This window comes from Alternaria atra (assembly GCF_907166805.1).
Source record: "Alternaria atra isolate CS162 genome assembly, contig: 23, whole genome shotgun sequence".
Taxonomy (NCBI): domain Eukaryota; kingdom Fungi; phylum Ascomycota; class Dothideomycetes; order Pleosporales; family Pleosporaceae; genus Alternaria; species Alternaria atra.
Genome location: NW_025091321.1, coordinates 3,712,344 through 3,738,670, shown reverse-complemented (window position 1 = coordinate 3,738,670; position 26,327 = coordinate 3,712,344). Strand labels below are relative to the sequence as shown.

Genomic DNA, 26,327 nt, shown 5'->3' with positions numbered 1-26,327 from the left:
CCAGTGTCATTTCAGGTACCGAAAGACTCGCCTATTGCGTCGTGAAAGGAAACCAAAAGGGACGATTCGAAAAGTGAATGTTTACTAGTACAGGAACTGAAAGATCATTTGCATCGTCATAGTCATGATTCCAGTCAACCCGCTCACTCCTCAAACCATTTCAGCAACGCTTTGTTAAACTTTTTCACGCCCTTGAATGCCTCCGGCCCGTTACACCCCTTCATCCTCGTCAACCCATCAAACACCACCATAAGATCCTCATCAAACCCATGTCTTGCAACAAGCTCTCTCCCCTCTTCTAACTCTCCATCATCCTTCAACTCTACAAAAGCCAAGATAGCCTCCGCATGCGGAACATTGTCCAGACCCCGCAGAAACTCCTCCCACTGCTGACCCGGTTGGCCGAAGCAGCCCGTTGCACTGCGGAAAGCGCTTAGGCGGTGGCGCATACTCATCCATCGTTCCAATGCGAAGTGCAAGCGAACAGCGCTGCCGCTGTGGTTGGAACGCCAAGTTGCTGTGTCGGTGCACTGGAAATGGTTGAGCAGGAAGTTCATACGTTCTTCGGCGGCGAAGTCGTGGCTAATGGATTCGAACTGTTTAATGCCATCAAGGTAGGAAACGAGGAGTTTGAAGAGCTCGAGGCGGTAGGAACGGTTTTGCTTGTTTGCAGGTTCCGAGTCGGATATGAGGGATTGTATGATCGCGTCGTTGTACGCATCGCTTGTTGTGTCCTCGTTTTGGCAAGGTTCATCGATTGAGGGATGGATATCAGCGTCTCTTGCGTCATTCGGGATAACCGAGTCTTGTCTGAGAAGGTTTCGATTGGTACCCGATGGGCCAGCGGCGTTCTCATCTTCATACTCGTACTGCATTTCGTCTTCGTGGGCCATGGCAATAGCATTCTGCAGGCACGAATCTGAGATATGAGTGAGCTCAAACGCTTGTTCTTTTCTCGGATCGCTGCACTTACCAACTTCCTCAGGATGAACCTCTTCCCCATCGACCACTGTTTCCGTGTCTGCCGTTGCTTCTCGAGGCGGCACCCATGTCGCATCTGTATCATATGTGGTCTCTCTTCGTCTCTCGAATGACGAGTGCTTCAGATTTGGAAATGCAGGAGGGGATCTGGGAATAGAGTAGGGATCTCGTCGCTCTTGAGAGAGTAATGGAACTCTTTGAACGCTCTTCGAAGGCTTCGGCAGTTTCCCAGGAGGCGTCCGTTCGTGAGGGTCGTGCGCTTTTCTCTTACTTGGTGTCGTGCTGCTGTTACTCCTAGCATGAGTCGCGGAGCTGAGCAAAGTGCTCGAAGTCTTATCGCTAGCACCGGTGGTTGTCGCCTCTCGGCGTGGTTCAGGCGTTGGATACATGCACGGTGGCTCTGGTGCCCGAAACGACATACCTGGAGTAACGGGACTACCAGGATCCGAGAGGTCGATAATGGTATGGCTGTGTTGGTCTGCAGATGGACCTGACTCCCGGGCTCGCCCTTTCCCTTTCCCTTTTCGTGGAGCTACGACGATACATATGATCCAGCAGCGGATGAAAAAGAGAATGCTTTAATATAATTAATAAAGTCAACTGTTATACCCCAACAGGAAACTCACTTCTTGCGGCCTCCAGCGTCATCCCAGTCATACTGATCGTTATCACTTCCTTGAGATTGACCTGACAAGCGTATCTCGCCATCTTCTAAACGACCCCATATCTTTGCTCCGTACTTCTGTCCAAGCTTGGAAACGTCATCGGAGAAGGCGTTCTCATCCGCCAAGTAGGATTTTGACTCCTCCAATTTGCAACGATGAGACGTAGTAAACAACTTTGCTATCTGCTCAACGTCTGCCTGAAGTTCGTTGGCTTCTTCCTTCGCAAAATACCCTTTCTGTAAGTCATTGGCCTTCCCACTGGTCAAGCCAAGTGACTCCCAGACATCCCGCGCTTTCCTTTGCTTGGCGGCGATACAAGCATCAACGAACGCTGCACGGTCCTCCTGGGAATCGGGTGGAGGTGCCATAATGAAGTGTGGTATAATGAGCATGAGACAACGCTAGAAGCTGGTTAGAGTGGCAAGTATATCTAGAAGTCAGTACCATTGTTTTGGTCGAGGCTATGCGAAAACGATTTTTCGCCAGTGGCTGAGTGAATACCCATTCAAACGAAACTCTGACGTGAATGGCATCCAAAAACTAGGCAAATTCATGCGATCTGTTTACGGAGGTCTTGGGAAGGCTGCTGATTCGCGTTGCCCAGTCGCTTACTTGAACATGGAACATCTCTCGACTCTCTATGTTGCTGCCTAACCGAGTGTGTTCAGGGTGTCTGGGCTGTGCATGTGGCGAAGCCTCGCCTATGCTCGATCCTTCTCGCAGCGCGCGATTTTAAAATGAAACTCACAGGTTTGTCACAGGTTGGTCTTGAGTATGTGTTCGACGAAGAAAAATTGTAAAGCCTAGATCGACCCCGGCCAGGTTGATTAATTGATATACTAGGGACGCCTTAAAGCGCAATCCACGAACCATGTTGGGCCTGAGTAGGTACGTGGGTGACGGTAATGGATGCCAGTGACAGGTATACTCTGCGCGCCACTAGCCTGGAGCCTTGCCGCTGTGGCTACGTTCGTGCGAAGCGATAGGCCAAGAGTCTTGACAGCGCACCATAACCACCACCATTCCAGGAGATTTCGCCGCTGTGCTCGGTCAATTGTTGGCTTCATTTGTGCCTGAGGCTGATCGACAAGGCGGCTCGTTCCGATATCGGATGATGCCCAGCTACTAAGTACGAAGAAACTCGTAAGACACGGGGTCCTCCGCCGTCGCATTTGGATCAGGTCCCGTTCTGAGTTGTGGGAGTAGTTCGCGGGATGCTTTCGTTGTGACGTTGCGCGTCTTCTTCGACTAAGGTTTGGAGAAGCCTCACAGTCGTTCCTGTATTGTATCCAGTTTGGCGTTCAACTTCATTGAGAATGTTCCAGATGCGTGATTTTCTTGATATACTGTGTATATGCTTCGCGGCTGCATTTCACCAGAGTCAGCTTTGCGATGGGTTTGTTGTGTGACAATATGCAGTTGTAAGAACGAATACGTACCGTAAAACAAACCATGCGTAGAGAAGACCATTAGCGCTGGGGGGAAGTCCGATATGGCTATGTCAGTAATTCTCATAGCTTGCTCCTGGATTAGAGGGATGTAGGCTTCGTCTTGGAGTTCCGGCTCCGCATAGAGCAGGATATGTGTTATATGGTACCCTAGAGATGTTAGAATGCATTGAGAGTCGATAACACAGATGTACGCACAAAACGCCGCAGCGGCAGCAGCAGCCACTGGGAAGTACACTTTGCAAAAGCCATCCGCGTCTTTATCACCATATGGGATGCCCACGAAGGTATCGGAGAGTCCCCTGCGCCATATCTCTATTTCATGCAAGAAGTTCTGACGTTGTTCTTTACCGGCTGCTGTTCGACCATCTGGGCCAAAGATGAGGTTAATTACTCTCGCTAGTATCCAGAGAACATGATTTCCAAGCACATCTTCTCTAGTCTCGCCCTCAATCCAAGATACCTCCCATTCTGCAGGGTCCAGTATCAGTGGCTGCTCGCTCGCCATCGCAACAACGATCTCGTGTCGAACATAGATCCAGAAATTCGCAAGGTCCGTTCCGCTCGACTGCGCAGTAACATGCCGCGACTTGATGAGTACTGTAAGGCCTAGAAAATGACGGCGATAGTCTTCAGACCGCAAAGCTCCGTGAATCTCGTAGCTCAAGAGCAGCATACTGGCGGTCAGCGCATGTTCGTGCGACGGCATACTCAAAGCTTCTATTAGCAGGCGCAAAGATTCACCATAGTGCTTGCCAGCTGTGACTTGCCAAGAAGGGTCATGGCTCGAGTTCGAAAGGGCTAGGTAATTGGCGGTGAAAGCGCACACGCAATGGAACAGGAGTGGTGATGCCAGGACTAGCTGTGGAATCTTATGCTGGAAAGTACTACTATGATCAAAAATATCCATCCAGGTAGCGACAGTACGTACGTAGGTCTGGAGAAGGAAAGCGCTTTCGGGAGTCAATCGTATCTTCTTCAGACCATTCGAGCCGGTCGGTCCTGGTGGTGTAATTCCAGTTACAGGTATGTAATTCTGACCTAATAACGGATCTTGGGAGAGATCGAGATCGTTCATACGTGTCCTGAACACGTCAACAAGTAAAGGCGCATCATTGTCTGGTTGATCTCGTATTGTGTCGGTATGGGAAGCAGCCCACGCAACCTCTTCGGATGGCTCGCACTCAAGATTCAGGCGTTCACAGTTCCCGCACACAGGCTTCTTCTCATCGCAGCGTGTGTGGCGGCGTTTGCAGGTAGCGCTGGACCAACATAATTAGTCCAAAGTAAAGATTTTCACGACGAGGACAGCAACGTACCAGCCTTGATGAGATTAGCCTATCTGGGCTTGATTGCAAATTTGAATGAGACATACCTGTTCTACTACGAGGCCCGCCTCTCCGCTTCTTCTTTGGTCTTGTATTACCACTCATCTTTGAGAGTGGTTAGTCTGAAGAGTTGTGGAGGGGTGAGCGTTGTGACTAGCACAACGTCAGCGTATATGGTAGGTTCCGGTGGCGCTAGGACTCTGCGGTAGGGCGTTTGGGGTTAGGCGATCTCAGCTTGCCTGTGTAGGTGTTGTTCAGAGCCATTTCGAGCATGATTTGGAGAGAGCAAGTTTTTGTTTCTTCCTCAAGGTTTTCGCAAGCGAAAACACTCAATGAAAAAGTTCGCGTCTGCCAGAGGTAGTGCATGATACTGGCGACACTATGTCTCGGGTATGAGCAAGCTCAGGGACCCAAGGTCTTGGTACAAAAATAAAGATAACCGAAAGCCACCGAGAGTGGCGTTATAGCGATTAAACTATAAAGAACAGATACTACACTTGATCTAAGCCTTAGGCAAAGAGAGCTGATGAGCGAGAGAGGGACGTGGGAAGGGTGGGTTGATATAGACAGCTGGGATGGACCGTGCTGCACTAGTTTAGCGTCCATGTGACTACTGCCTACTCCTGCTGCCTGTTGCACTGCCGCACACGTGTTGTGTCTAATGCCTTCACCACAAGCCTAACAGGTTGGCTTAGTGGGTAATTGGAGCTTTGAGGATTTATGACGCTGTCGAGTTGGTCGCCTAAGAGCTACGACACTCCAGGATAATGGTTCTGGTGGCGGCTGATGTGGATGAAGTTTAGGCACTCAGATACATTTGCAGATCACTACTACTTCGTCCAGTCCCTCTTGATAAGGTCTGCTGCCTTCTCCGCCACCGCATAGACTGTCGCCTGGATGTTTCCCAACGCCTCCATCGGAAAGATTGACGCGTACAACCCTCAGGTTCTTTGTGCCGTATATCTTTAGTCTGCTATCCACGACACCATCGAGTTCCTTCAGCATCATGACACACGTACCCGTAGGATGAAAGGTGCTCAATAACAACCCCTTGACGATATCTTTCGCTGCATCTAGATCTGTGGCTGCCTTACCTTCAGGCACTCGCCCACTCGACTTGAGCAGAGAAGCAAACGGCTCAGCTTGACAATGGTCTCAGCGACTACTATAAAAGACCTTTACAAGGGGCAAGCAGGCATGAAAGTGACGGAAGCCGATTGCATAGCTGGCTTGTTCGACCTCGGGAAACTGGGGATTTGTGTCGACTGTAATGCGGCCGCACTACATGCCAAAAGCAACCTCTTCGCTGGACTGGAGGTGCTACCAGGCGGCAATCAGCTCGTCTGTCATTCCATCGTGACCAGCACCTTGCTTCAGCGCCTGCAAGATTGCCTTGGCCTGGTATGTCCACCAGTAGATATCGCCATGTTTCTCTGCAAAACGACCTGTCATGCCATATACCGGCTTCGCGGTTGGAATGACCAGCTCAAACAGGAGGTTTGAGGCTTGCAGCCACGGAAAAATCATCCTCACGTCACAGGTCCAGCCGTCTAGGCCTACCGAGATGAGGAGAGGTGTGATGCCGGAGTCATTGGCGGCCTGGATATCTCCAACGATCGCTGCGGTGAACTTGAAAGCCCTGTGAAGGGAGAGGCGCTGGTGAAGGTTCTTCTGGGAGACACTCTGATTGACCGCCGGTGCGGGAAGCTGCCGTGTCGAGCAGTTGAGCAGCTCTGCAAGACAGCGGAGATTCCAGATCCTTCACTGCTGTTGCCCATTGCAACATAGTGCGCCAGGATTGGCTTTCCAATGACAGGGAGACTCTCATGTATGCTTCGTGTCTTCGCTTTCCACTCCTTCGGAGGATGTGAGGAACTGCGATTAACAATGATGATCCTGTGTGGGTGGCTGATCTCTGCGGCCTTTGTCAGAGCGAAGCGGTAGCTGGTGCTGCTAAGGGTGGCCTCTCTCTTGTCGCAGCGTTCTTCATGGCTAGCAAAAACGTATAGGGATGCAAAGAACTTGCCGTATGCAGCCTTTGAACATTGGTAGGGGCCATGCAAGTCTTGCTCGTGGCTGCGATGGTAGCTTGCTAATGCCCGTGCTGTCCTAGATGCAGAGCACACAGTGTAGGGGTGCCAAGGGCACTGCATGGATGCTGGGGGCGTAGCGGTGCAATCCTCGTTTTTGGCATGGTGGTTGGCCCTTTGGTGAGTGACCGACATGTGTGTGCGGCCGTTTGGGCAAGGGATCTTTGCTGTGCCGTCTTCAATCTTTGAAACCGCGTAGCTAACCACTACGCCATCATCTGAGTGCTCATCAAGGACGTGACGGCAAAAGCCCCTGTACGCATCGAAGAAGCTTGTCTCGTGGCTGCATCTTCCTACAGCTTTAAATGGGCAGACATAAATCTACCGCCGCAGAAATGACTGTATGGCGGTTAAAAATATGCTTTGTGTAGCTACGGCTTCGTCCGCAGCCTCCTCTTCCTGCTGCTCGTCCGGTAGCCTCTCGTGCAATTCGCCTAACAGGTTCTCCCAGAATGGCCTGTCGTTGACATTGACTTTAGAAAGGAGGGCGTTGATGAGCTCAATATACGCTTAGAAATCTATAGACTCTTCCTTAACGAGGTTTGGCTCTTCTCCGACGATGGGAGGAGCTTCTTCTGTGGCTACAGCCGATTGCGAGCCGAGTTTCGGGCGCTTCGGGGTGGCATCGTCATGCGCAGCATCGGGGGATGAACGTTTCGAAAAAAAGTTCTTTATTGTCGTCTGCTTCTTCATTCTGAGGTGATGCGGGATGGGATAGGTGCGTGGACGAGGCTTGCGGTGCAGTGAAGCTTGAGGCTCGTCGAGTTTCGAAGCGCATGCAGAGCGCGACAGCGCAACGGGACGCGCCAAACCTCGCCACCGCAGCCATCAACGCTTCCGTATCAGGGTCCATAGTGACTGAGGAGCTCCGCGTGGCTGCATTGAAGTGATGTGTACCCATAGCACACATCTTAGTTCCCAGCACCTGTTCCTATCTTCTCGCGAGCCTCGCTGGATGAGCCTTACTGATTGTGCGCCTATGTGAGCTACTTCTACGTGGCAGCACTCGCACTGCGCCCCTGTTTCTTCAGCGTATGTTCTGAAGCCTGCTCTTGTTTCCTAGCGAGCCTCACTAAACGAGGATCGCTGGTTGTGCGCCTATGCATGGCTACAGCTGAGTAGTACATGCTCGCAATGCGCCTCTCAGCTCTCCACGCCTGTAGTTTGAAAGTAGAGAATATAAATTGACAATGGCACTGGTAAGGGATGTAGTTTTACTAGCTACCACTTTGAAGACTACGAAGCTCGTTCTGTGACCCTCTATTGGATAAGAGGCTTATAAACGCGAGATGGTACCGCGATGGGAACGGAAAGGCACACTACAGCAGGACTCCAAATTCTAGAGGAAAAATGATGTATTTTGGTCAATGTAGGATGCAGAGTTGGAGAGTGTGAAGACGTCAGGTCCCTTTCGAGTTTGGATGAATAAGCATGGCAGATTGGCTGTGCTTTGGCCATTGCTCCAACAAGACGGCATGACACGATGACGATGCCAACTAGCATATGGCCTAGTCCTATCGCACTTAGCTCTTGGAAGATGAACTCCCTCATCATCATAGTACGCCGCACAGGTCAAGTGCAAACTCTTGCTCCGGCGTTGGATAAAGCCGACTGCTGTAACAAATGGGATATATTATTTTGATTTTTGAACTCATTCATCGAACAACTTACGGTGAGGTGGCCGAGTGGTTAAGGCGCTGCGTTTAGGTTTCTAAGCAACTTCCGCAGTCAGAAATGGCGTGGGTTCGAATCCCACCCTCATCAACATCTTTTTGTCTTCTTTTTTGCTCTTTTTTTGCTTTTTTTTTGTTCCGAACATAGAAGTGTTGCCTAGTGGACCCATGTGTCAAAGTGCAAGAGAGATAACCTTTGGAGTGTCCAGCAACTCTAGTAGAACACTAATCTTCGAAAGGTCACTAGGGTATACCCAGCCCAGCTTAGGGCTCGTGACTCAAAAGAACTGACTGGACATCTAGAGCGTCTCCATACCTCTCGCTTTTACTCGCTGATTCATCGTACGCAGCACCAACGTCGGGAACAGATAAGCCATATCGAAGACCCCAGTGCTCCGCCATCAAGAGGTGGCCATGGCAGCTCAGCCAGACGACTTGCTCATGTCCGTAAGTTATGTCATGTCCTTTCTACCTCGAAGTAATGCTGTGCGTAGCAGTAGGCTGGCATACGGCTAACTCGCCCTAGCTCCAATCTTCCCTTCGCAACGCGCTTGCAACGTTCGGCATTGACAGCGCTCAATATCGCAACATCAAGCTCATGGTCGACGAGTACATGGCCAAGCTTGCCATGGAGGGCCTATCAATCTCATCAAAAGAGCCTCAGCAAGACGACCAAAAGATGCAAATGGGCTAGGAGGAGGTTTGGAGAGCGTGCAGTTGATGCAGGTGAAGTAAGCCTTGTACCGTCCAGCCAGGCACAGATATGCGCGTTACTTCAGGCCAAACTTCACACACGGGAACACTAATGTTATTTTGGAGATACCCAAGCCATTGATCTGGTGCGTGTACATAGTTTCCCCAGTCTGTGAGGGGATTTTGCGGTAGAATGGGCGTTTCATATATCGTTGGTGTTGATGATAGGACATGCAATTGGAGGATTGTCAATTCGACATAGGGCGGCAGTAGGGTATTGCCCACCTACGATCGTCGTCGTCAACCGCTCATCCTATGGGGAAGTGAAAGGCGCATCTACTATGCATACCGAATAACCTACAGCTGCAAGTCTAGCCGTGGCCACTTTCCCCTGAACAGCAATCTCGGCCATCTTGCCGTTGATTGCTTCATGTATATCGAGGTGTTATACGGTTTTATATACTTGAAGTGGTCATGTCTCACGGTACGAGCGAGGGGTGAAGGCTTTGCACTCGATGCGGGGGCGCCCCACTAGGGACTATAATGTCAAGCGAGTGGAGCCCACTCGCGGATATGGCACGACGATAGATTGCTGGGGATTGCTCGGCTTCAGTTACGCTGAGATATCGTTATAGCATACACTGGTGTGGTTAGAGGAGTGAATCGTTTTGCCTCGAGTTGCTGTACTGAACATCGCCACGTCTACGCTCAGCCAAACCAACATGCGCACCAAGACAACAATCCAGTAGACCGTATCGCATGTCGTGGTATCGCTGACATTGCGCATATTGTTGTACAATAGCACACGTCATGTCAATTCGAACTTGATCACCCTGTGTCAATGTGAGCCATAACCAACAGTCATTAACACTGCAGCCAGTGTTGGACAAGGCTGAGTCATAGAACATCACAAGAGTCACAACTACATAGAGTCATTTATGAATATCAGGTATGTATAAGGAGACTATCCCGGAGACTTCACCACGAAAGCGCTCCTCAACTATGGATGCATCGATCAGAAACGAACAACACCACATTACCACCTACACCAGGCGGAGTCAATCGAAAACCACAAGGGGAGACTGCACACCGGCGATAACAATGTAAGAGCAAAAGCGCGAAAACACCATCCATCCGGAGATAGGAAGGCGACAGAAGCAAAAGGAAATACCGCGAGAAACAACACGGAAAGGAAAACTTTTGCCGAAAGGCAAGGCTGGTTTCTTCACCAGCTCCTTACGACCACCGGGAACCATATGAGAGAGACGAGGACATTCATTGTCCGCTGTATCCATGAGCCATAGCAATGCTCTTCCACTTTTCGACTTCAGCTTCGAGCTCAGAGTTGCGCTGTTCGAGAGTGCTGACATGGTCGAACTTCCTTTGACGCGACTCACGAGCAGCAAGAGTATTGCGTGCTCGCTTCAAGGCGATCTTGTCACTAGGATCGACGGTGATGCTGGGCAGAGGACCCTTGCGCCGACGAGACTTGCTGATGCCGTTTATTGCAGGTGAGTTGGTGACGGATGACTTTCGTCGAGAGTAGTTGTCCAAAACGAGAGGAGAGCCGGTGCTGGAAGAACCGGATCGCTCCATAGACTGGCTGCTGATAGTGCGGTCCATGGGCATGGAGATGGCAGGTGCGTAGACAGTATCAGGAACCTTGGTCTCCTGCTCAGGGAACAAGGAGAACCAGTCGCTCGTATCGGAAATAACAGGCTCGCCGTTGAACATCGGGGAGCACTCGAAGCTATCGTTGATGAAAGGGGAGTCACCAATATCAGGGGAAGTTAAGTTGGTAAACGCCGCAGAAGGGGGTGCAGACCCAAAGGCATCATTGAAGATGTCCTTGGGGGACACGGTGCGCGTAGACCCGGCGGCAACTGAAGGATCGTTGATCGCCGTGAATGCGGACACCGAGTCCATAGAGAAGACTCCGTTGTTGAAGTTAGACATCAGGCTCGCACCCGAGTCGAAGGAGTTGTTGCTATTCAAGTCTGCGGGGAAGGTGAGCTCGCGATCGAGAGCGGGGAAAGCGTGCGTCGTACCTGCCATGTTTGTGACGTTGTGCAGTTGGGGAGTGTTGTTGCTAGAGCTGGGGAACAGTGGAACCGGAGGACGTTGGCGTAACCGTGGCTGTTGGAATTCTGTAGTAGATGACGGGGCAGAATTTGCGTAGAAGTGCTGGCCGTTGTTAAACGTATGCCCAGGCTGAGGAGCGCTCGGTGCTCGCAGAGGCCGTTGGGAGACCGGTGGTGTTTCGTAGAGCACAAAGTCCGACTGCGGATGGGCGAATGCGTGTTGACTCGTATTTTGTGGTTGCCGAGAGGCGTTGGGAGCTGGTGAAGAAAGCCATGATGACTGTTGGGAAGCCGTGATGGTCGACGTGAAGTCGAACGGGAGGGGAGACGGCGAACTAAAGTTGCGCGAGGCTAGACTTGAGTTCAGAGGTTCCAAAAAGGAAGGCTCTGAGGTTGTAGTTGAAGTGGGGAGAGTGGGTATGATTGGGTAATCCAATGTGTCGGCTGTTAGTCGACGGAGAGACGCGGGGGAAGTTAAAAGGCAGCCATTGTTTGTGACTGTCTTGTGTATTGTTTCGTGTTGTAGTGTGTTGAGGTGAATAGAAGGGAGAAATTCAGGCAGCGAGGGAAGTGGGGGATTAAAAGTAACCGGAAGCGAGCGCGGCGCCAGAAAGGGCCGAATTCTGTGACTCACAAAAACGTGCAGCAGTGTCGGTGGCTCCCAACCAATAACTTCTCCCACCGGCGCCATCCTCCATCAGCCCTAGATCCCGATTAGGTTAAAGAGGTATCACGTTCGCCAAACTGCACGCTCCATTTCATCCTTTGATGTGGCTGCGCGGCCTCTCCATGGGGTTTCGAGTCTGATTGCACCTACTCCCGACCTCTAGAGAACCTCGCATTTCACACTTAGTTTAGAAAACAAATCCCTCAAACCTTGCGACCTTGGTAGACTGTGGCCTCCATCGGAATCGCAACCACTAGAGATCAGGCATCAGCTTTTGTGCGCCTCTAGCAATAGGGCGCGCGCCATCAAACATGGGACACCCTAGTCAGCTGCACATTGTTCCAACCGGTGGAGGTGATTACGAACAAACCATCCCAAGATGGGAGAGATGCAAGAAGAAGGCGGAGCTGCTGCGCCCTTTCCATCAATCGTAGATTGCCAGATGCGCGCGGTATGCGCCTCCGTTTTCCAGATTGATTGCCAATACTCGAGTCTTCTGCGCGGTTGCGCGAAGCCTCTGGGTAGCCATGTGAGACTCAAGATTTGGCGTTAGAAGCGGTGAACAACTGTGTGAAACATTACGGTTGTCCTGCCACACCCAGCGCACTGGGTCCCAGGGTGGCTCTTGCGGTCTTATCGATATTCGGATCCGTACTCAGCCTCCAGCATGCTGCAAAGGGCTCAGTATCGCATTGGTCAATGAGGGCGGCTCGGCGTGAATCCTGGCACGTATAGCCTCACTTCAACAACTAGCAGTCGCACCTGCTTGGTCAAACTTGTTAATTCCTGTTGTGCTTGGTTCGTCTACTGACAGCACACCGTGACCCGGCATGCCCGTCACTGCGAATATTTCCAAGGTTGCACACCTAATTCGGCCCTATACGACCGCGGATAGCTGTGTTTCAGGTTGGAGTAGTACACCAACGAACAGCTTACCTAACATTCATGGAAAACAAGGGTCTGTGATTCCATGTGTTAATGGTCGATAATCCAGCACGTTATCCCGTCATCAGGTGGGGCTAATCTGCGCAACCATTCTTTATGGGGATGTGCATGGCAGAGCTGGCGGATTTAGGCGTTCCCGGATGGCTATCCCTGACCCTACGCAAAACTACAACAACATTCTGATACTGGCTCGAGATCCCCACTTTCAGCGCTATCACCTCTCCAGTCTAAGCTTTTCCGTGACACTACACAATGGTACAACAGAACGTGCAACCAACGGGAAAACTTCATGCGGCTTGCGACGAGTGCCGTGAGTACCTCAAGCTAGGCTCCCATCTGCCCCGCACGACGCTCAACTATACTCAGGGACACGAAAGTTGAAATGCTCGGGCCACAAGCCGAGATGCGTTCGGTGCCAGAAAGAGAAGATCGATTGTGTTTACTCGCCGCAAAAGCAGATGGGTCGTCCCAGGAAGAGATTGAGGGAAGACGAAGCGGACGAGCCTACGGGGTTACCTGCATTAGTGCAGGACGAGTATACCGACGTTTGGAATGACCTCTCTGGAATGCCAAGCTTTGCAGATCTGGACAGTCTGATCTCTCCGCCCCTTTTGCAAGATGTGCAATCATCAGATGGTTCGGCAGGAAATGAGGTTATAACACCGCAACATCATGGCCTCAGCCTTCAAGATCAGTTTGAAATGCCATCCGGGTGCAATAATGTGTATGTCACATCCGTCAGACGACAACCGATGAATATTGAAGCCGCTGCAGGTACACTTTGGATACACCCATCGACCCATTGCTGTGGAATCTAGCGCCGGACGTTCAACCTGACACCCAGGCTATTGGTCTTCACGATACCTTTTCCGAGCAATCAACCATGGGACAGTGCTCATGTCTTACAACGACATGGTTGACTCTTACAGAGTTACAAGCTGTTGTCACCTTTCATTTTCCCCAGGTTGTTTTGCCTCTACGAAAAGCAATGGCAGCGCTCTCGGATTTGATACACTGTAATCAGTGCCCGAAAGAATCATACTCTGCGATCCAGAATGTACAGTCAATAGTATCTGTGATGAAGGCGATTGTGGACCGCTTCAACAAGGTGCTTATCGAGGTTGATCGCGAGGCCGTACGCTTGGAGGAAACCGGTCAGAAGAAACCATACCGAATCGGTGATAACAACCCGGCTTTGCAGCATCTGCACACTGGCACTCTTGAATGCCCGATGGGATTTAACATTGAGATTGAGGGAAGAGACTGGAAGAAACTAGTCAAGACTGCGTTGAAGACAGAGGTCTATGGCGGAGGGAGCAATCCGCGACCATTGTTGGATCTAGTAAAGGAGAGTGAGGCAAGGCAGGAGACTTGGCATAATGGCAGGCATTCTTGGAGTGATGAGATGAAGCAGTTACATGCTGGAAGGCCTGAATGTGATAGTTCAGCATCCTGTGAGGCGTTGGGAGCGCAACACATACGGAGAGCAATCAATAACCTAAGGTGGGACTGATGGAATAAATATGGTTTTGGCGCTTCATCCAGAATAAACTGGCTTGTCTCACGTCTCTTCCCGCCAATAACTTTTAGATGTGTGGTGAACTCATTGTTGAGACCATGACTGACAATACGTAGATCTCATTGGTGGATCTATACCTCACCTTACTGCTATGTTGCAGCATCTTCTACCTATCACTAACTAACCTCTCCTAGTAAGTGGCGTTAGCGTTGGTTCAAGGCATATTAGACACCAGCAATCTCTATATTTCTCCTCCCACTTCACTTCACTACTTCCTACGCTTACTTCCTCCTGAGCACTTCTCAAAGATACAGCGATACAGCGCAGGATCAGATGTCTCCAGCAAAGCGGGCTACAAACAGGAGCAGCACTAATACGACGAAGCAACATAAGAAGCTACGTGATGAGCAAGATCCAACCGCACCGCCGCGTCAAGATGACACTGTTTTCCCATTCCTCGACATGGCGGGTGAGATCCGCATCGTGATCTACGAGTACGCATTAGTCGACAAGGAAAATTCTACTCGTTTTGCGGCATGTAAAGGCCAACAACATACCCGTAGTAATTACCTGTCCAGTCTTTGGTTGTCAGGTCATAAAGCTGACTGACGATTAGCTACTGTTGAGCGCTTCTACAGAGTGTGTCTGCTACTTCCAGACCTTGAAGACATACCCAACGTCCAGGTACCCGGTCTGGAAAAGTTCGGCATGCGTCACCCCAGGCGTAGCGATGCTGGATACATGCGAATCGGAGTACATTTGTCCCAAGTCTGTCGCCAGACCAACCTGGAGAGTGCGCCAGTCTTCTATGGTACGTAATAAACAGAATTTGGGGCTTCTACATACATGGGCTAGATATAACATTTGACGCTGTTGGACTGACGATATTATTCCAAGGTAAAAACATATTCATCCTCGAATCTGTAGCCGCCTTCAACGCCTTCTCGCTTCAATTCATCCGAAGCCTACCCTTACCCCGCAGGCTCGGTGTAGCAGACCTGTTGGCGCGAAGACCTGGAGTAGTGTTCTCTTTTCCTTTACTCACGAACGCCACACATTTGGAAGCGCTTTACGTGACCACGCCAATCAGATCCATAAACTCCGGCCAAGCGGCCAAAGCGGCCAAAGATCTTTACGAAGTAGTTCGCCCTTGGATGTTGGAGATGGCCTCCCAGAAGCGTGATCCTGCCAAAGTCTTCCGGTTGCCAGCGATCACGACGAAACCTCTTGTCTGAAGTACGATGATACCATACCAATAAGGAATAGAACCAGTTCCGGGACCCCTTGATAGCATTTGTGAATAGTGAGCTCAAAAAAGATGATCGAAGTCTACAATGGGCCGTGAGTTTTCAGCCCCGGAGATTTGTTCGTATGTGTGCTTCCCAGGTTAGAATTTGATTGGGAATTTGGCAGGTCTTGTAATCATATCAAAAGCTCAAAAGTGGATTAGATCCTTACTTTCTATGTCATGTATATAAAAAATCAGGGGAAATAATATTGGATATAGAGAAAAAACCCTATTGGAAGATAGACAAGCTCGTATATTCGGACCTTGCAAACCTTCATATGGAGGTACGACGAAGCCTGTACTTCATGAGGTATACCCCGAACATCGCAATTTACCCTAAAGGTATACGCTAACACTTCTATCCGAGTTGTAACGTATATTGCAACGTATACCTTGGAGTACATTCTAGTGCTTCTCGTACAACTTCCCGAGGTCTGACAAAAAAACGAGCTTCTTCGTACCACTGTCCCATAAAATGGCAACCTAGAAAACCTCCATCAACATGGATGTTCAATCGAGATCGTTTTCTTCATGCAGAACTTGAAACAGATTGCCGACGACCCTTTTGGAGATGGTTGGTGGGGAAGTATGGGGCTGTCGTACTGATGGGCACGCGCCCCAAACGACTAGCGCCACCGGAGCGGAGAAACAAGGTGGGATGCGACCGACTCCCATCCCACTAGGTGGGCGCGCAATTCACTCCGCAACCGCGTCCCGACCCGTGTTTGCGCCTGATCGCAACGCCCCACCACGCCGGTGGTCGTAGCCTACAAAGAGTACATACAAACGCACAAATCCTTCGGAGCTCGTCGCCGAGAGCAAGCGCAACATGGACGACTTCAATAGCGACACGGATAGCGACTACACAAGCTACTGGCGAGATTGGGTGAGTACCCTAGCTTCATACACTATCCCCGTTGGTATCGTCTGAGCGTCGGCCATGGCTCTACGAACACTGAGCGAGTGGGAGTGGAACAGAAGGTTCCTAGTTGCGTGGTATGGCCTACCAGCTCTTCATAGCAGGTCACGTCTGACCGTGCGCCAGCGGTAGCTGCGGTCAGAACGGCTATATCTCCACACGCATGTGCACCCATGTAATTGACTCGGAATATGACCGGATCTTCGCGGCCGAGTGGGGTCCGCTCATGATCCTGCAGAGTCCGTGGTGGTCAGACTGGTGGTCGAACTACGAAAACGTAGAAGCAATGAACGCGGTTTCAAGCATATGCTAACCAATGACTAGTTCATATCCTCACGAGGGAACGAATACTTCTGCGAGATTGACGAAGAGTACCTCACCGATCGCTTCAATCTTACGGGTCTGAACACCGAAGTTCAGTACTACCAATATGCACTCGATCTTGTAACGGACGTGTTCGACTTCGACTGCGATGATGATATGCGGGAACAGATCGAGAAGTCGGCACGGCATCTTTATGGACTAGTACACGCAAGGTACATCGTCACGACTCGGGGTCTAGCAAAGATGGTACGTCAGATATCCACGCTATATGTGTCGTGTGTATAGCTAACACAACGCTTTCTAGCTCGAGAAGTTCAAGAAATCCGATTTCGGCAAATGCCCCCGCGTAATGTGCGAATCGCAACCCCTCCTCCCAATGGGTCAATCAGACGTTCCCAATGCCTCACCCGTAAAACTCTACTGCGCTCGCTGCGAAGACCTCTACAACCCCAAGTCTTCACGTCACGCTGTAATTGACGGTGCATACTTCGGCACCTCATTCCATAACATCCTTTTCCAAGTCTACCCCGCGATGCTGCCGCCAAAGTCGCAACGGCGGTACGAGCCCCGCGTTTTCGGCTTCAAAGTACACTCTGCAGCAGCGCTGGCGCGATGGCAAGCAGACAAGAAGGACGAGATGAAAGACAGGCTGAAGACACTGAAGATGGAGACTGGATTTGAAGAGGAGGATGAAGAGGAGGATGACGACGAAGATGATGATGACATGGAAACCGCGGAAGGCGTTGAAGGAGCAGCTGCGCAGCTATGACAACTGGGCCTATGACGGCCTTTTTCACTATTGTACAGACGAAAAAACGACAATACTAGGAAGCAGAAATAGGGAGCACGGAGGGTTATGAGTAGTTCAATAGCATCCTCGAGGAACTAGCATGGATTCGGCGATAGGCGTCCTGGGTGGCTGGGTTAAAGCAGTATCTGATATACCAAACGATGATTAAGCAACGCAGATTTCTACTTGCACAATATCTGAATCACCGAGGTCTCACATGTGCACCGGCAAGGCTCATTACAACTGCAATGCTCGCTTGTATTGAGAAACTAAGCGAGGGGTATCTATCTCACTTTCTCGTGCCTCCCATCAGCCCATTCCGGAAGTACCCAGGAAACTCAAGTAACGATGTGATAAACCCGGGGTATAACAAGAACGCAGTAGCTGGGAGATGCCCAAGAAGATAGAATGAAGAAGTAAAATAGTTCTCGTGAATAAAAGTAGTAAAGTAAACCAGAAGGATATACGTCCAAAGTCTGACGAAAGAATTGCGGTTCAAAACGCCGCGCAATGCATGAGAAAACCATCAAATCAGAAAGTAGCCAAACCCGCTTCGCTTCGTTCCATCCGTAATCCAAACATTTCAAAAACATATACACATGCAAAAATCCATCTCGTAAAACCCATATTACATCGTAAAATCTAAAGCGAGCGGTAAAAAAAGAAGAGTCGTAGCTTTAAAAGAACTTCTTCATCCAGCTTCCCCTCTTGGCAGTAGGCGCACCGCCGTTAACGGCTGGTCTGCCATCCCAAGTGCGAACAGGGGGCTCTTCATACGCAGGCGCATAGCTCGTCCTGCGCGAGGTCCTCTTCCTCTCCACTTCCTCCTCTGGCACCTTCATGCCTTCGTAGTGTGTCGCCCGTCGACTATGTTTGTGAGACCTATCGCGCTCGCGTTCTTTGTCTTCGGCTTTGCGGCGTTCGGCGCGCTCCTTGTCACGCTTGGGACCTTTGCGGCCGGCGATACGCAGGCGGACGTCTTCGTCTTGGGAGAACGTTTCTTCGTCATCGAGCTCCTCCCGCATGCCCGGGGCGGGATCGAGGACCGTCTCGGAGATAGGTGGAGGGAGCGGTGGTTCGTTGGAGAGAGACTCGACCCACGAGGAGGTCTTATCACCGCTCTTGTTGTTGAGGTACGGCATGTTTTCTTCCTCCGCAGCCTGGCGCGAACTGCGGTGTTTGGAACGTTTTGCGCCGTTGCGCTCGTCGAAGTAGTCGGTGATGGGCTCACCGCTGGCTTGGACTGGGTAGTCAGAGTTGCGTCTAGCAGCACGGCGCTCTTCGTGACGACGGCGACGTTCAGCTTCCTCGTCCACGTGCGTTGTTCGACGGCGTTCGGCCTTCGGACGGGGTTCTTCGCGGTCCTTGTCTTTGCGGCGTGAAGAACGTTTTTCGCGCTCTCGTTCGTCTCCGCCTCGTGCCTTCTTGCGTTCCTCCTTCTCTGCCATGCGGCGCAGTTGCTCCTCAGCCTCCTGATTACGACGCTCCAACTCAGCCATTTGGCGAGCCTTTTTCTCCGCAAGAGTCGCTCGCTCGTTCTCGCGCTCACGTTCACGGCGGCGCTCTGCCTTAGCCTCTGCCTCTTCGAGCTCTGCACGTCGAGATCCTTTCTCCGCATCGCGCTTAGCCCTGCGCTCAGCTCGTCGTGCCTCTCGCTCGGCATCGTAGTCGTCGGGTGTGCCATTTGCGCCAGACATCATAACATCTTCAGGCGGAGGATTGCGTAGACTACGGCGCTCATGTCGCAGTCGCTTTGCCTCGTCTTCTGTTGCGCCTCCGCGGGTTGTCGATCGCTTGCGATGTCTGCGCTCGTCTTCAGTCTCGTAGGCGGTGCGGCGGCGCTCGCGGGGTGCCTCTTCCGGTGCGACCTTCTTGCGACCAAGGCCAAACATTCCCTTGAAGCCCTTTACAGCAGCGGCAGTACCTGCGACACCAGCAAGCGTGCCCATGGCATCAGAGTTGCCGCGCGCACGACGAGGTCGCTCCCGCTCACGTTCGCGGCGGGGCCGTTCAGCCTCAGCTGGGGCAGGGTCCACATCCATGGGGTCGACGATGATGGGATCGTCGGCACTAGGCGGTGCAGTCACGGGTTCTAGGGGTTGCGCTGAGTCGCGCTTGGATTTGCGATGCAATGGTTCTGGACGGGTTGCTGGGGGAGGAGACTCATCGTCAAGATCTTGGTCATCGTCTACAGGATATGGGTCTGGAACAGCTGCCATGCGGTTAGCTCCATGTGTTTGCTTACGGCTACGCCAGCCAATGACAGGCGCATCGTGCTTAGCGGGGAACGGCTTACCTCGAGAAGACCTGCCCTTGTCTCTGGCGTCCCTAGTACTGGTCCTGCGCGACGAGCTTTTCATGCCCATCATCTTGGCAGCCTTTGAAGGGACCCTCGCATCTGTATCCGTTTGTGGCGGCGACATCATAGCAGCATCCTGGTCGATTGAGGGTCGGCGCGATAACGTCTTGGTGCGATGCGACTTTGAGCGCGAAGGTGGGGGCGGCGCCGCAACACCAAACATGGCACCTAGTCCAGTAGCAGCGCGTGTTGACTTGGAACGTGATACTATTGGCTTAGATGTGTGCGCTTCGTTCGAGCCTGATGACCGTGACTTCATATCGTTGTCCCGGGTGGACGAGGTTCGTGCCGACTTCGTGCGTGGCATATCAGGCTTGCCTACGCCTTCTTCACCACCGGATACTCTCCTGGTCTTAGTGGTTTTGGCTGCGCCAAAGAGGCCCCAGCCCCCAGCGGTGGTAGCACTGCGACCCAGCTTGCCGCGCTCCTTTTTTGGAGATTCTGGAGGTGGTGTGGGAAGTTTGGCGTCTTCCTCCTCGTCGTCCATGTCAACAAGCTCTGCATCTTCTGCCGGTTCTTCAACGATCGGCTCTGGCTCAGGTGCAGGTTCGGGTTCCGGCTCTGCATAACGTGTCCTTCTTTTGCTATCTTTCTTGGACTTCTTGAGCTTCCTCTCAGGCACCACTACAACAGGCTCTGGTTCAGGTTCAGGTTCAGGTTCAGCTTCCGGCTCCGGCTCTTCCTCTTCGACGATTGGCTCTGGTTCAGATTCAGGGTCAATCTCGGGTTCTGGAGGCGGTGGTGGCGGTGGAGGAGGGTCGTCAAAAGTCATGCCTCTCGATCTGCTACTCTTCTTAGTCTTTTTCAGCTTCTGCAACTCCTTGAGAATGGAAGGTCCAGGTACTGGTTCTGGTTCTGGTTCGGGTTCAACGACAGGCTCTGGTTCAGGCTCTGGTTCGGCAGGCTCTTCTGGTGGTGGCTCTAGCGCATCCTCAAAGTCCATCATGTCGCCGTCGTCATCAGGGAATGCGCCAATTCCAGGTGACCTCTCAGCAGGCACTTCAGGCTCTGGTTCGGGTTCAGGAATCACCACAGGAGCTTCGACTATCCCCTTCTTCTTGAGCTTCTTCAGTCGTTTCTCCTCTTTCAGCTTTTCTTCCTCTAGCTTTTTCTTTTCCTTGGACGACAGCTTCTTACGAGGCTTTTCAACCACTGCGACTACCTCGGGTTCTGGTTCCGGCTCTGGCGCTGGTTCCTCGACAATTGGCTCTGGCTCTGGTTCTGGTTCTGGTTCCGGTTCCGGTTCCGGTTCGGCATGTCGATGTTTCTTGGATTTCTTGAGTCTTCGCTCCTCCTTTGACGAGAGTTTCGGTGGAGGTGGTTCCTCGACGACCTCAGGTTCTGGTTCCTCTGGAGGCTCTTCGGGCTCTTCAAGGATTGGTTCTTCTACCTCGGGCTCTGGTTCTGGTTCCGGTTCCGGATCGGGAATCACGGGTGCAGGTTCAGGCTTTGTCTTGCGGAGAGAGATACCCCATGCGCTGCCCCAGCCGCTAGCTGCTTCCTGTTGCTTTTGTTCTTTCCAAGTGGGTTTCTCGAGCTCGGCCAAAAGTTCGCCCGCATCTTCATCTTTGATAAGATCAAATAGGTCGTCGTCGTTCGTAGGTTCGGCTGGTGGAGGCGGAGGAGGTGGGGGAAGTTCTTCAACAACACCCCTTTTCTTTTTCTTTTTCTTCTCTTTCGAAGAGACTGGTGGCTCAGGTTCGAGGACCATGTCCTGTTCAGCGGCGATGCGAGCAAACTCGGCCTCTTCAGCCTCTTTCTGAGCTCTCTCTACCTCTTCCGCAGCAGCAGCAGCAGCGGCTTCGGCTTCGGCGGCTTCTCTGGCTTCACGTTCCAGCCGCTCTTGTTCTTCGCGCTCTTTCTTCTCCTTGGCCTCTCGCTCGCGTCTCTGCTTTGTCGACTCTTTCTTCTTACCCAGACCAAACATACCCCATCCAGAACTTGCTTTAGCTTCCTCCTCAGCGATACGACGAGCTTCTTCCTCTTCTGCCGCTATCCGTGCTGCCTCGAGTTCTTCAGCTTCAATACGCGCTCGTTCTTCTTCAGCAGCACGCTCGGCTTCTTCTGCCGCGATGCGTTCCTGCTCTTCACGCTCAAGACGTTCCTGTTCCAGTCGTTCCTCTTCTTCGCGCTGAAGACGCTCTTCTTCTTCACGCTCGAGGCGCTCCCTCTCTGCTTGTTCAGCAGCTGCTTTGGCCAAACGCTCTTCTTCCTCTTTCTTCTCACGAGCTCTCTTCTCTCTAGGCGTCTCCTTCTTCTTTCCTCCGCCCCAAATGCTTGCACCCCAACCTGCGAGCTTCGATGCTGCTGACTCTTCTTCTCGCTTCTTCTCTTCCTCTAGACGCTCTTCTTCCGCTATACGTGCTGCCTCGGCTTCCTCGGCCTCAATACGCGCTTGTTCAGCCGCGGCCGCCTCTTCAGCTTCACGAGCGAGACGCTCTTCCTCCTCTTTCTCAGCAGCCTCCCTCTCTAGACGCTCTTGTTCCTCTCGCTCCTTCTTCTCACGCTTCTCACGTGCTCTCTTCTCCAAGGTAGACTCCTTCTTAGGCGCCTTGGACGAGCCACCCAAAGAGCCCCATATGCTGCTCGACTTTGTGCTCTCTTTATCTTTCTTGCTCTTCTTCTTCTCTTCGACCGGCGCTTCTTCCACAACTGGTTCCTCAGCTGGTGGTGGATCGTCAAGCGAGATAAGATCCTCGAAAGTGTCGTTTGCCGGCTTTGGGACAGGATCTTGGGGCTCAAATTTGCCGAGAAGACTGCCCACGGTCTTCCCCTTCTTCTTTGTCGTTGTCGTAGCAGCAGCGCCCCAAATATCTTCATCTTCGGCTGGCGGAGGAGCTTCGATTTCTTTCGGTGCAGGAAACTCTGAATCAAACTCTCCTGGGGGTGTTGGCACGTTCGGCGGAACAAGCCCCTTTTTGCCCTTCTTTGCTTTCTTGCCGATGTTGAAGGCTGCACTACCCCAAGGATCATCCTCATCGGGCTTTTGAACAGGTGTTATCGTGTCCTCAATGACTTCTACCGGCGCATCCTTCTTTGGATCCTTCTTCTTCTTCTTGCTCCAAGATGGCGCGCCCCAGTCGTCGGATTCATCTTCCTTGGGCTCTTCAACGTCTTCGGGTTGATGAACAGAAGCGAGTTCTTCGATTATGGGCTCTGGTGAATGTGCGGGAATTGAGTCTAATTCAACAGAGTGGTTCTTCTTCTTCTTCTTCGATCCACCCCATATCGAACTCAGACCCCAGTCAGAGCCCTTCTCTTCTTCTGGTGGTGGGGAAGGCTCCGGTTCTGGCGGTGGCGGCGGCTCCTCGACGATCGGTTCAGTAATGACGCCCTTCTTGCTTTTCTTACCTTTCTTGGTGATAGGAGCTGCCGAGCCCCAATCGTCCCAGGGTTCAGCTGGCTTGTCCTCGAGAGTAGGCTCGGGCTCGGGCTCGGCTTCGGGCTCGGGAGGAGGTGGTGGTGGAGGTGGCGGAAGGTCTTCCTCTACACCTTTCTTGCCCTTCTTCTTCTTTTTGACGGTCGGAGCTGCACCGCCCCAATCGCCCCAGGGGTCGTCTTCCTTCTTCTTGCTCTTCTCGGCTTCAGCAGCGGCGGCGGCGGCTTCCTCTTCCTCCATCTTCTTCAATTCGGCTTCCTCCTCTTCTAGGCGTATCCGTTCTGCCTCTTCTTCCTCCTGTCGCCTGATCTCAGCAGCCTCCTCTTCCTCTTTCTGGCGCTTCGCATCTTCCTCTTCCTTCAACTTCGCCTCTTTGTCCAACTTGGCCTTTAGCTTCTTCGCCTGTGACTTACTAAGCCCCGCATAAGGATCTACCTCCACCTTCGGAGGTTCAGGTTCCGGCTCAGGTTCGGGTACGGGTTCAGGCTCCGGCTCTGGCTCAGGTGGCGGGGGCTCCTCCTCAAGTACGCCCTTCTTCTTTTTCTTCTTGTCCTTTGCGGTGCCACCAAAGTTGAATGCTCCCCATGAGTCGTCCTCCTCTTTCTTTTCAGGCTCTGGTGGTGGAGGAGGGGGAGGAACTTCCGGTACACTGTCATCAATCAATGCCCCTTTCTTGCTCTTCTTCTTGCTCTTCGTTGTAGCACCTAAGCCGCCCCATCCGTCATCTTCAGCTGGCTTCTCTTCAGCTGGCGGGTTCTTAAATGCATCGAAGTCGAAGTCGAATCCATCCTCCTTCTTCTTCTTATCTGAGGAACCCCAGGGGTTGTCGCCTTCTGCATTCGTGTCTTTATTCGACGAGCCCCAACCAGAAGTCCAATTGCCAAGCCCAGGGAGTCCAAATCCAGGTTTAGTTGCGCCCGTGTCACCGAAATTCATGTCAATCTTTGGTGCACTTGCCTCGTCCAGGTTGATGTCGTCGAATGTTGTTGGCGGTTCCGCTGGAGGATCAGGAGGAGGCGGGGGTGCGGGCTCGGCCGTCTGTCGTGAGTTAGCGTGCTGCTATGTGTAACTAAAAAGCCGAAATGACTAACCTTCCCCTTTTTGCCCTTCTTCTTCTTGCCGGGAGCGCCCGCACCAAACGCAGCCCAGTCGTCTGTGTTTGAAGCTGGTTCCTTCCCCCAGCTCAAGCCTGAGGTGGCACTTAGTATCGACGGTTTCGCTGCAGCTGCAGCGGCCGCTTCTTCCTCTTCCTTCTTCTTGCGCTCGGCCTCTTCTTCAGCCTCCTTTGCAAGACGCTCTTCCTCCTCCTTTTGCAAGCGCTCCTCTTCTTCCTTGGCCAGGCGCTCTTCCTCCTCTTTTTTCACACGCTCCTCCTCCTCTTTCTTTAAGCGCTCCTCTTCCTCCTTCTCCTTTTTGGTCTTTTTCTTCCCCTTATCACCGTCGCCACCATCGCCTCCAGCCCCGCTATCTGCAGGCGGGTCACACCCACCATTGTCGCCACCACCAGCTTCCTCTCCCTTGTTGCCTTCGTCTACTGGTGCAGCTGCTGCCGCAGGTTTCTTAGTGGCTGCTGCTTTCTTGCTCTTCTTTGCATGCGATCTGATGCCGGTGTCACTGTAGCCAAAGTCGATGTCTACATATGGAGATTTCACATCGAGGAAGAATGAAGACGTTGGAGATGAAATGTTGCGTTTGCGCAAACCATTGACACTAGAGGATAATGAAGCGCGCAAAGAAGGGAATGGTAAGTAATCAAGCGTTTTCGCAAAGGCTGGCGCATCGGTGGAAGTGTAGTCTGGGGGCATGTCTGCAATCGATTCATCATATGATGGTGGTGGTGGGGGTCCATAGTTTCGCGGTGCTGGACTCCATGATTCCGGTGAGGACTCAAATGTTGATGGGAGAGAGCGCGACAATTTGGTTGTAAGATCATGCCGCTGAATAGTTGTTAGAAAATGAGCCATGGAATCAATAAACGCGAAAAGCGGTTGACAGTGCAGTGTGGAATGGGGTGATCGTGAACCAAATATGGGCAAAGGACCAAACAAAGCAGTGTCGTCGTACCGGAATAAAACCTCTACTCGAACTCTTGTCTCCAGCGCTTGGGCATTCCAGCCGATCCAGCGCCTGGTGCATGTCCGCCATCAACTCAGCAATGGGCCAGTCATTCTCAGACTCCCAAGCTGTTGTGTTTCCGAAGGTATAGCTTGCTGGCCAATCATCCTTGAGCTGCATGTTTCGACTCTTGGTATCCCAACCTCGCTCATCCGATCCAGTCCTCGAAAGCAGCAGGGTCCTTGGTCTCGCAGATGGCGCGACGGCGGCGGCGCGATGAGAGCTGACAAGAGACATTGTGCGAGTGTGAGACGCGCAAATAGAAGGAGCAGGGCGGAGGTAGGCACATGAGCGCTCGTGCGAAACCGCGAGCGTGGAGCGGCGAGGATGCAAATGCGTAGGCGGCAGGTGTTTTCGTATACGGTACGAAGGCGGGATGGTGCAGCGTGACTTCCTTCGCCGTCTGCTGCTGCGGGGTCTCGATGCGTCGAGCTGTAGTAGTACACGTGGGCAAAAATATGGCCCTCGACAAGTGAAGATGGTGATGCAATCCGTCGCAAATTACACCAGCCAAATATTAAAACTCTAAGACAAGGCGATCGGTAAACGTCGAATTAAAGAGTCGCCGTCGCAGCAGGTACAGGAGTATGCAGGAGACTGCAGACGCACAGATTCAGATTCAGTCAGCGTCAGAGGCGAAAGCAGGGGAACGGGCGTCGCGAGTGGTCACAAGGACTGTGTAGTGTGTATGGATGTCTTTCCGCAACGCCAATCGTTATCGGGGTCGAATAGGCTTTGCTCGTTGCGCACACCAAGCCTGTTGGAGCTTGCGGTTCGTTTCATCCACCGTCGTCACACACACGCGCCCGGGCCAGCCGTAGGCGAGATTTCCAAAAATGAGGGGTGGCTCGTCGAGGGATATTCAGCCGGAGCTGCTGGGGGAGGGTGGTTGTTGTGGGAGGCTTGTCCCAGATATCGTGAGATGTCGAGATAAGATCAGATGCAGGGAAACGACGATGCGCGATGCGGGCGGCAGGTCTGAGTTATTCCGCTGGGTGAAAATTTACGGTTAGGGCCGGGGCGCATTGCATGAGCCTGTGTTGTGGATAATTCAATGTTGTGC

The 26,327-nt window shown here is 52.1% G+C and overlaps 7 protein-coding genes across 7 annotated transcripts; 3 read left to right on the top strand and 4 right to left on the bottom strand.

The window, feature by feature from the left end:
* Window positions 1-143: 143 nt before the first annotated feature.
* ALTATR162_LOCUS4793 (uncharacterized protein) lies at window positions 144-2,014 on the bottom strand (the record flags this gene model as incomplete). The annotated part of the gene is made up of 3 exons (XM_043312408.1): window positions 144-919; window positions 974-1,557; window positions 1,608-2,014. The coding sequence occupies 3 exons, from the start codon at window positions 2,012-2,014 to the stop codon at window positions 144-146; spliced, it is 1,767 nt and encodes a 588-aa protein (XP_043168343.1).
* Window positions 2,015-2,912: 898 nt separating this feature from the next.
* ALTATR162_LOCUS4792 (uncharacterized protein) lies at window positions 2,913-6,575 on the bottom strand (the record flags this gene model as incomplete). The annotated part of the gene is made up of 4 exons (XM_043312407.1): window positions 2,913-3,244; window positions 3,293-4,356; window positions 5,747-6,061; window positions 6,115-6,575. The coding sequence occupies 4 exons, from the start codon at window positions 6,573-6,575 to the stop codon at window positions 2,913-2,915; spliced, it is 2,172 nt and encodes a 723-aa protein (XP_043168342.1).
* Window positions 6,576-8,353: 1,778 nt separating this feature from the next.
* On the top strand, window positions 8,354-8,879 carry ALTATR162_LOCUS4791 (uncharacterized protein; the record flags this gene model as incomplete). The annotated part of the gene is made up of 3 exons (XM_043312406.1): window positions 8,354-8,433; window positions 8,489-8,632; window positions 8,759-8,879. The coding sequence occupies 3 exons, from the start codon at window positions 8,354-8,356 to the stop codon at window positions 8,877-8,879; spliced, it is 345 nt and encodes a 114-aa protein (XP_043168341.1).
* A 1,274-nt stretch (window positions 8,880-10,153) lies between these two features.
* Window positions 10,154-10,933, bottom strand: ALTATR162_LOCUS4790 (uncharacterized protein; the record flags this gene model as incomplete). The annotated part of the gene is made up of 1 exon (XM_043312405.1): window positions 10,154-10,933. The coding sequence occupies one exon, from the start codon at window positions 10,931-10,933 to the stop codon at window positions 10,154-10,156; it is 780 nt and encodes a 259-aa protein (XP_043168340.1).
* Window positions 10,934-13,649: 2,716 nt separating this feature from the next.
* ALTATR162_LOCUS4789 (uncharacterized protein) lies at window positions 13,650-15,325 on the top strand (the record flags this gene model as incomplete). Its single annotated transcript, XM_043312404.1, has 4 exons — window positions 13,650-13,984; window positions 14,405-14,652; window positions 14,707-14,901; window positions 14,946-15,325. 4 exons carry the CDS (start codon window positions 13,650-13,652, stop codon window positions 15,323-15,325), a joined length of 1,158 nt encoding a protein of 385 aa, XP_043168339.1.
* Window positions 15,326-16,460: 1,135 nt separating this feature from the next.
* Window positions 16,461-17,390, top strand: ALTATR162_LOCUS4788 (uncharacterized protein; the record flags this gene model as incomplete). The annotated part of the gene is made up of 3 exons (XM_043312403.1): window positions 16,461-16,574; window positions 16,622-16,867; window positions 16,926-17,390. 3 exons carry the CDS (start codon window positions 16,461-16,463, stop codon window positions 17,388-17,390), a joined length of 825 nt encoding a protein of 274 aa, XP_043168338.1.
* A 698-nt stretch (window positions 17,391-18,088) lies between these two features.
* ALTATR162_LOCUS4787 (uncharacterized protein) lies at window positions 18,089-25,501 on the bottom strand (the record flags this gene model as incomplete). The annotated part of the gene is made up of 3 exons (XM_043312402.1): window positions 18,089-24,187; window positions 24,241-25,086; window positions 25,214-25,501. 3 exons carry the CDS (start codon window positions 25,499-25,501, stop codon window positions 18,089-18,091), a joined length of 7,233 nt encoding a protein of 2,410 aa, XP_043168337.1.
* Window positions 25,502-26,327: the final 826 nt, after the last annotated feature.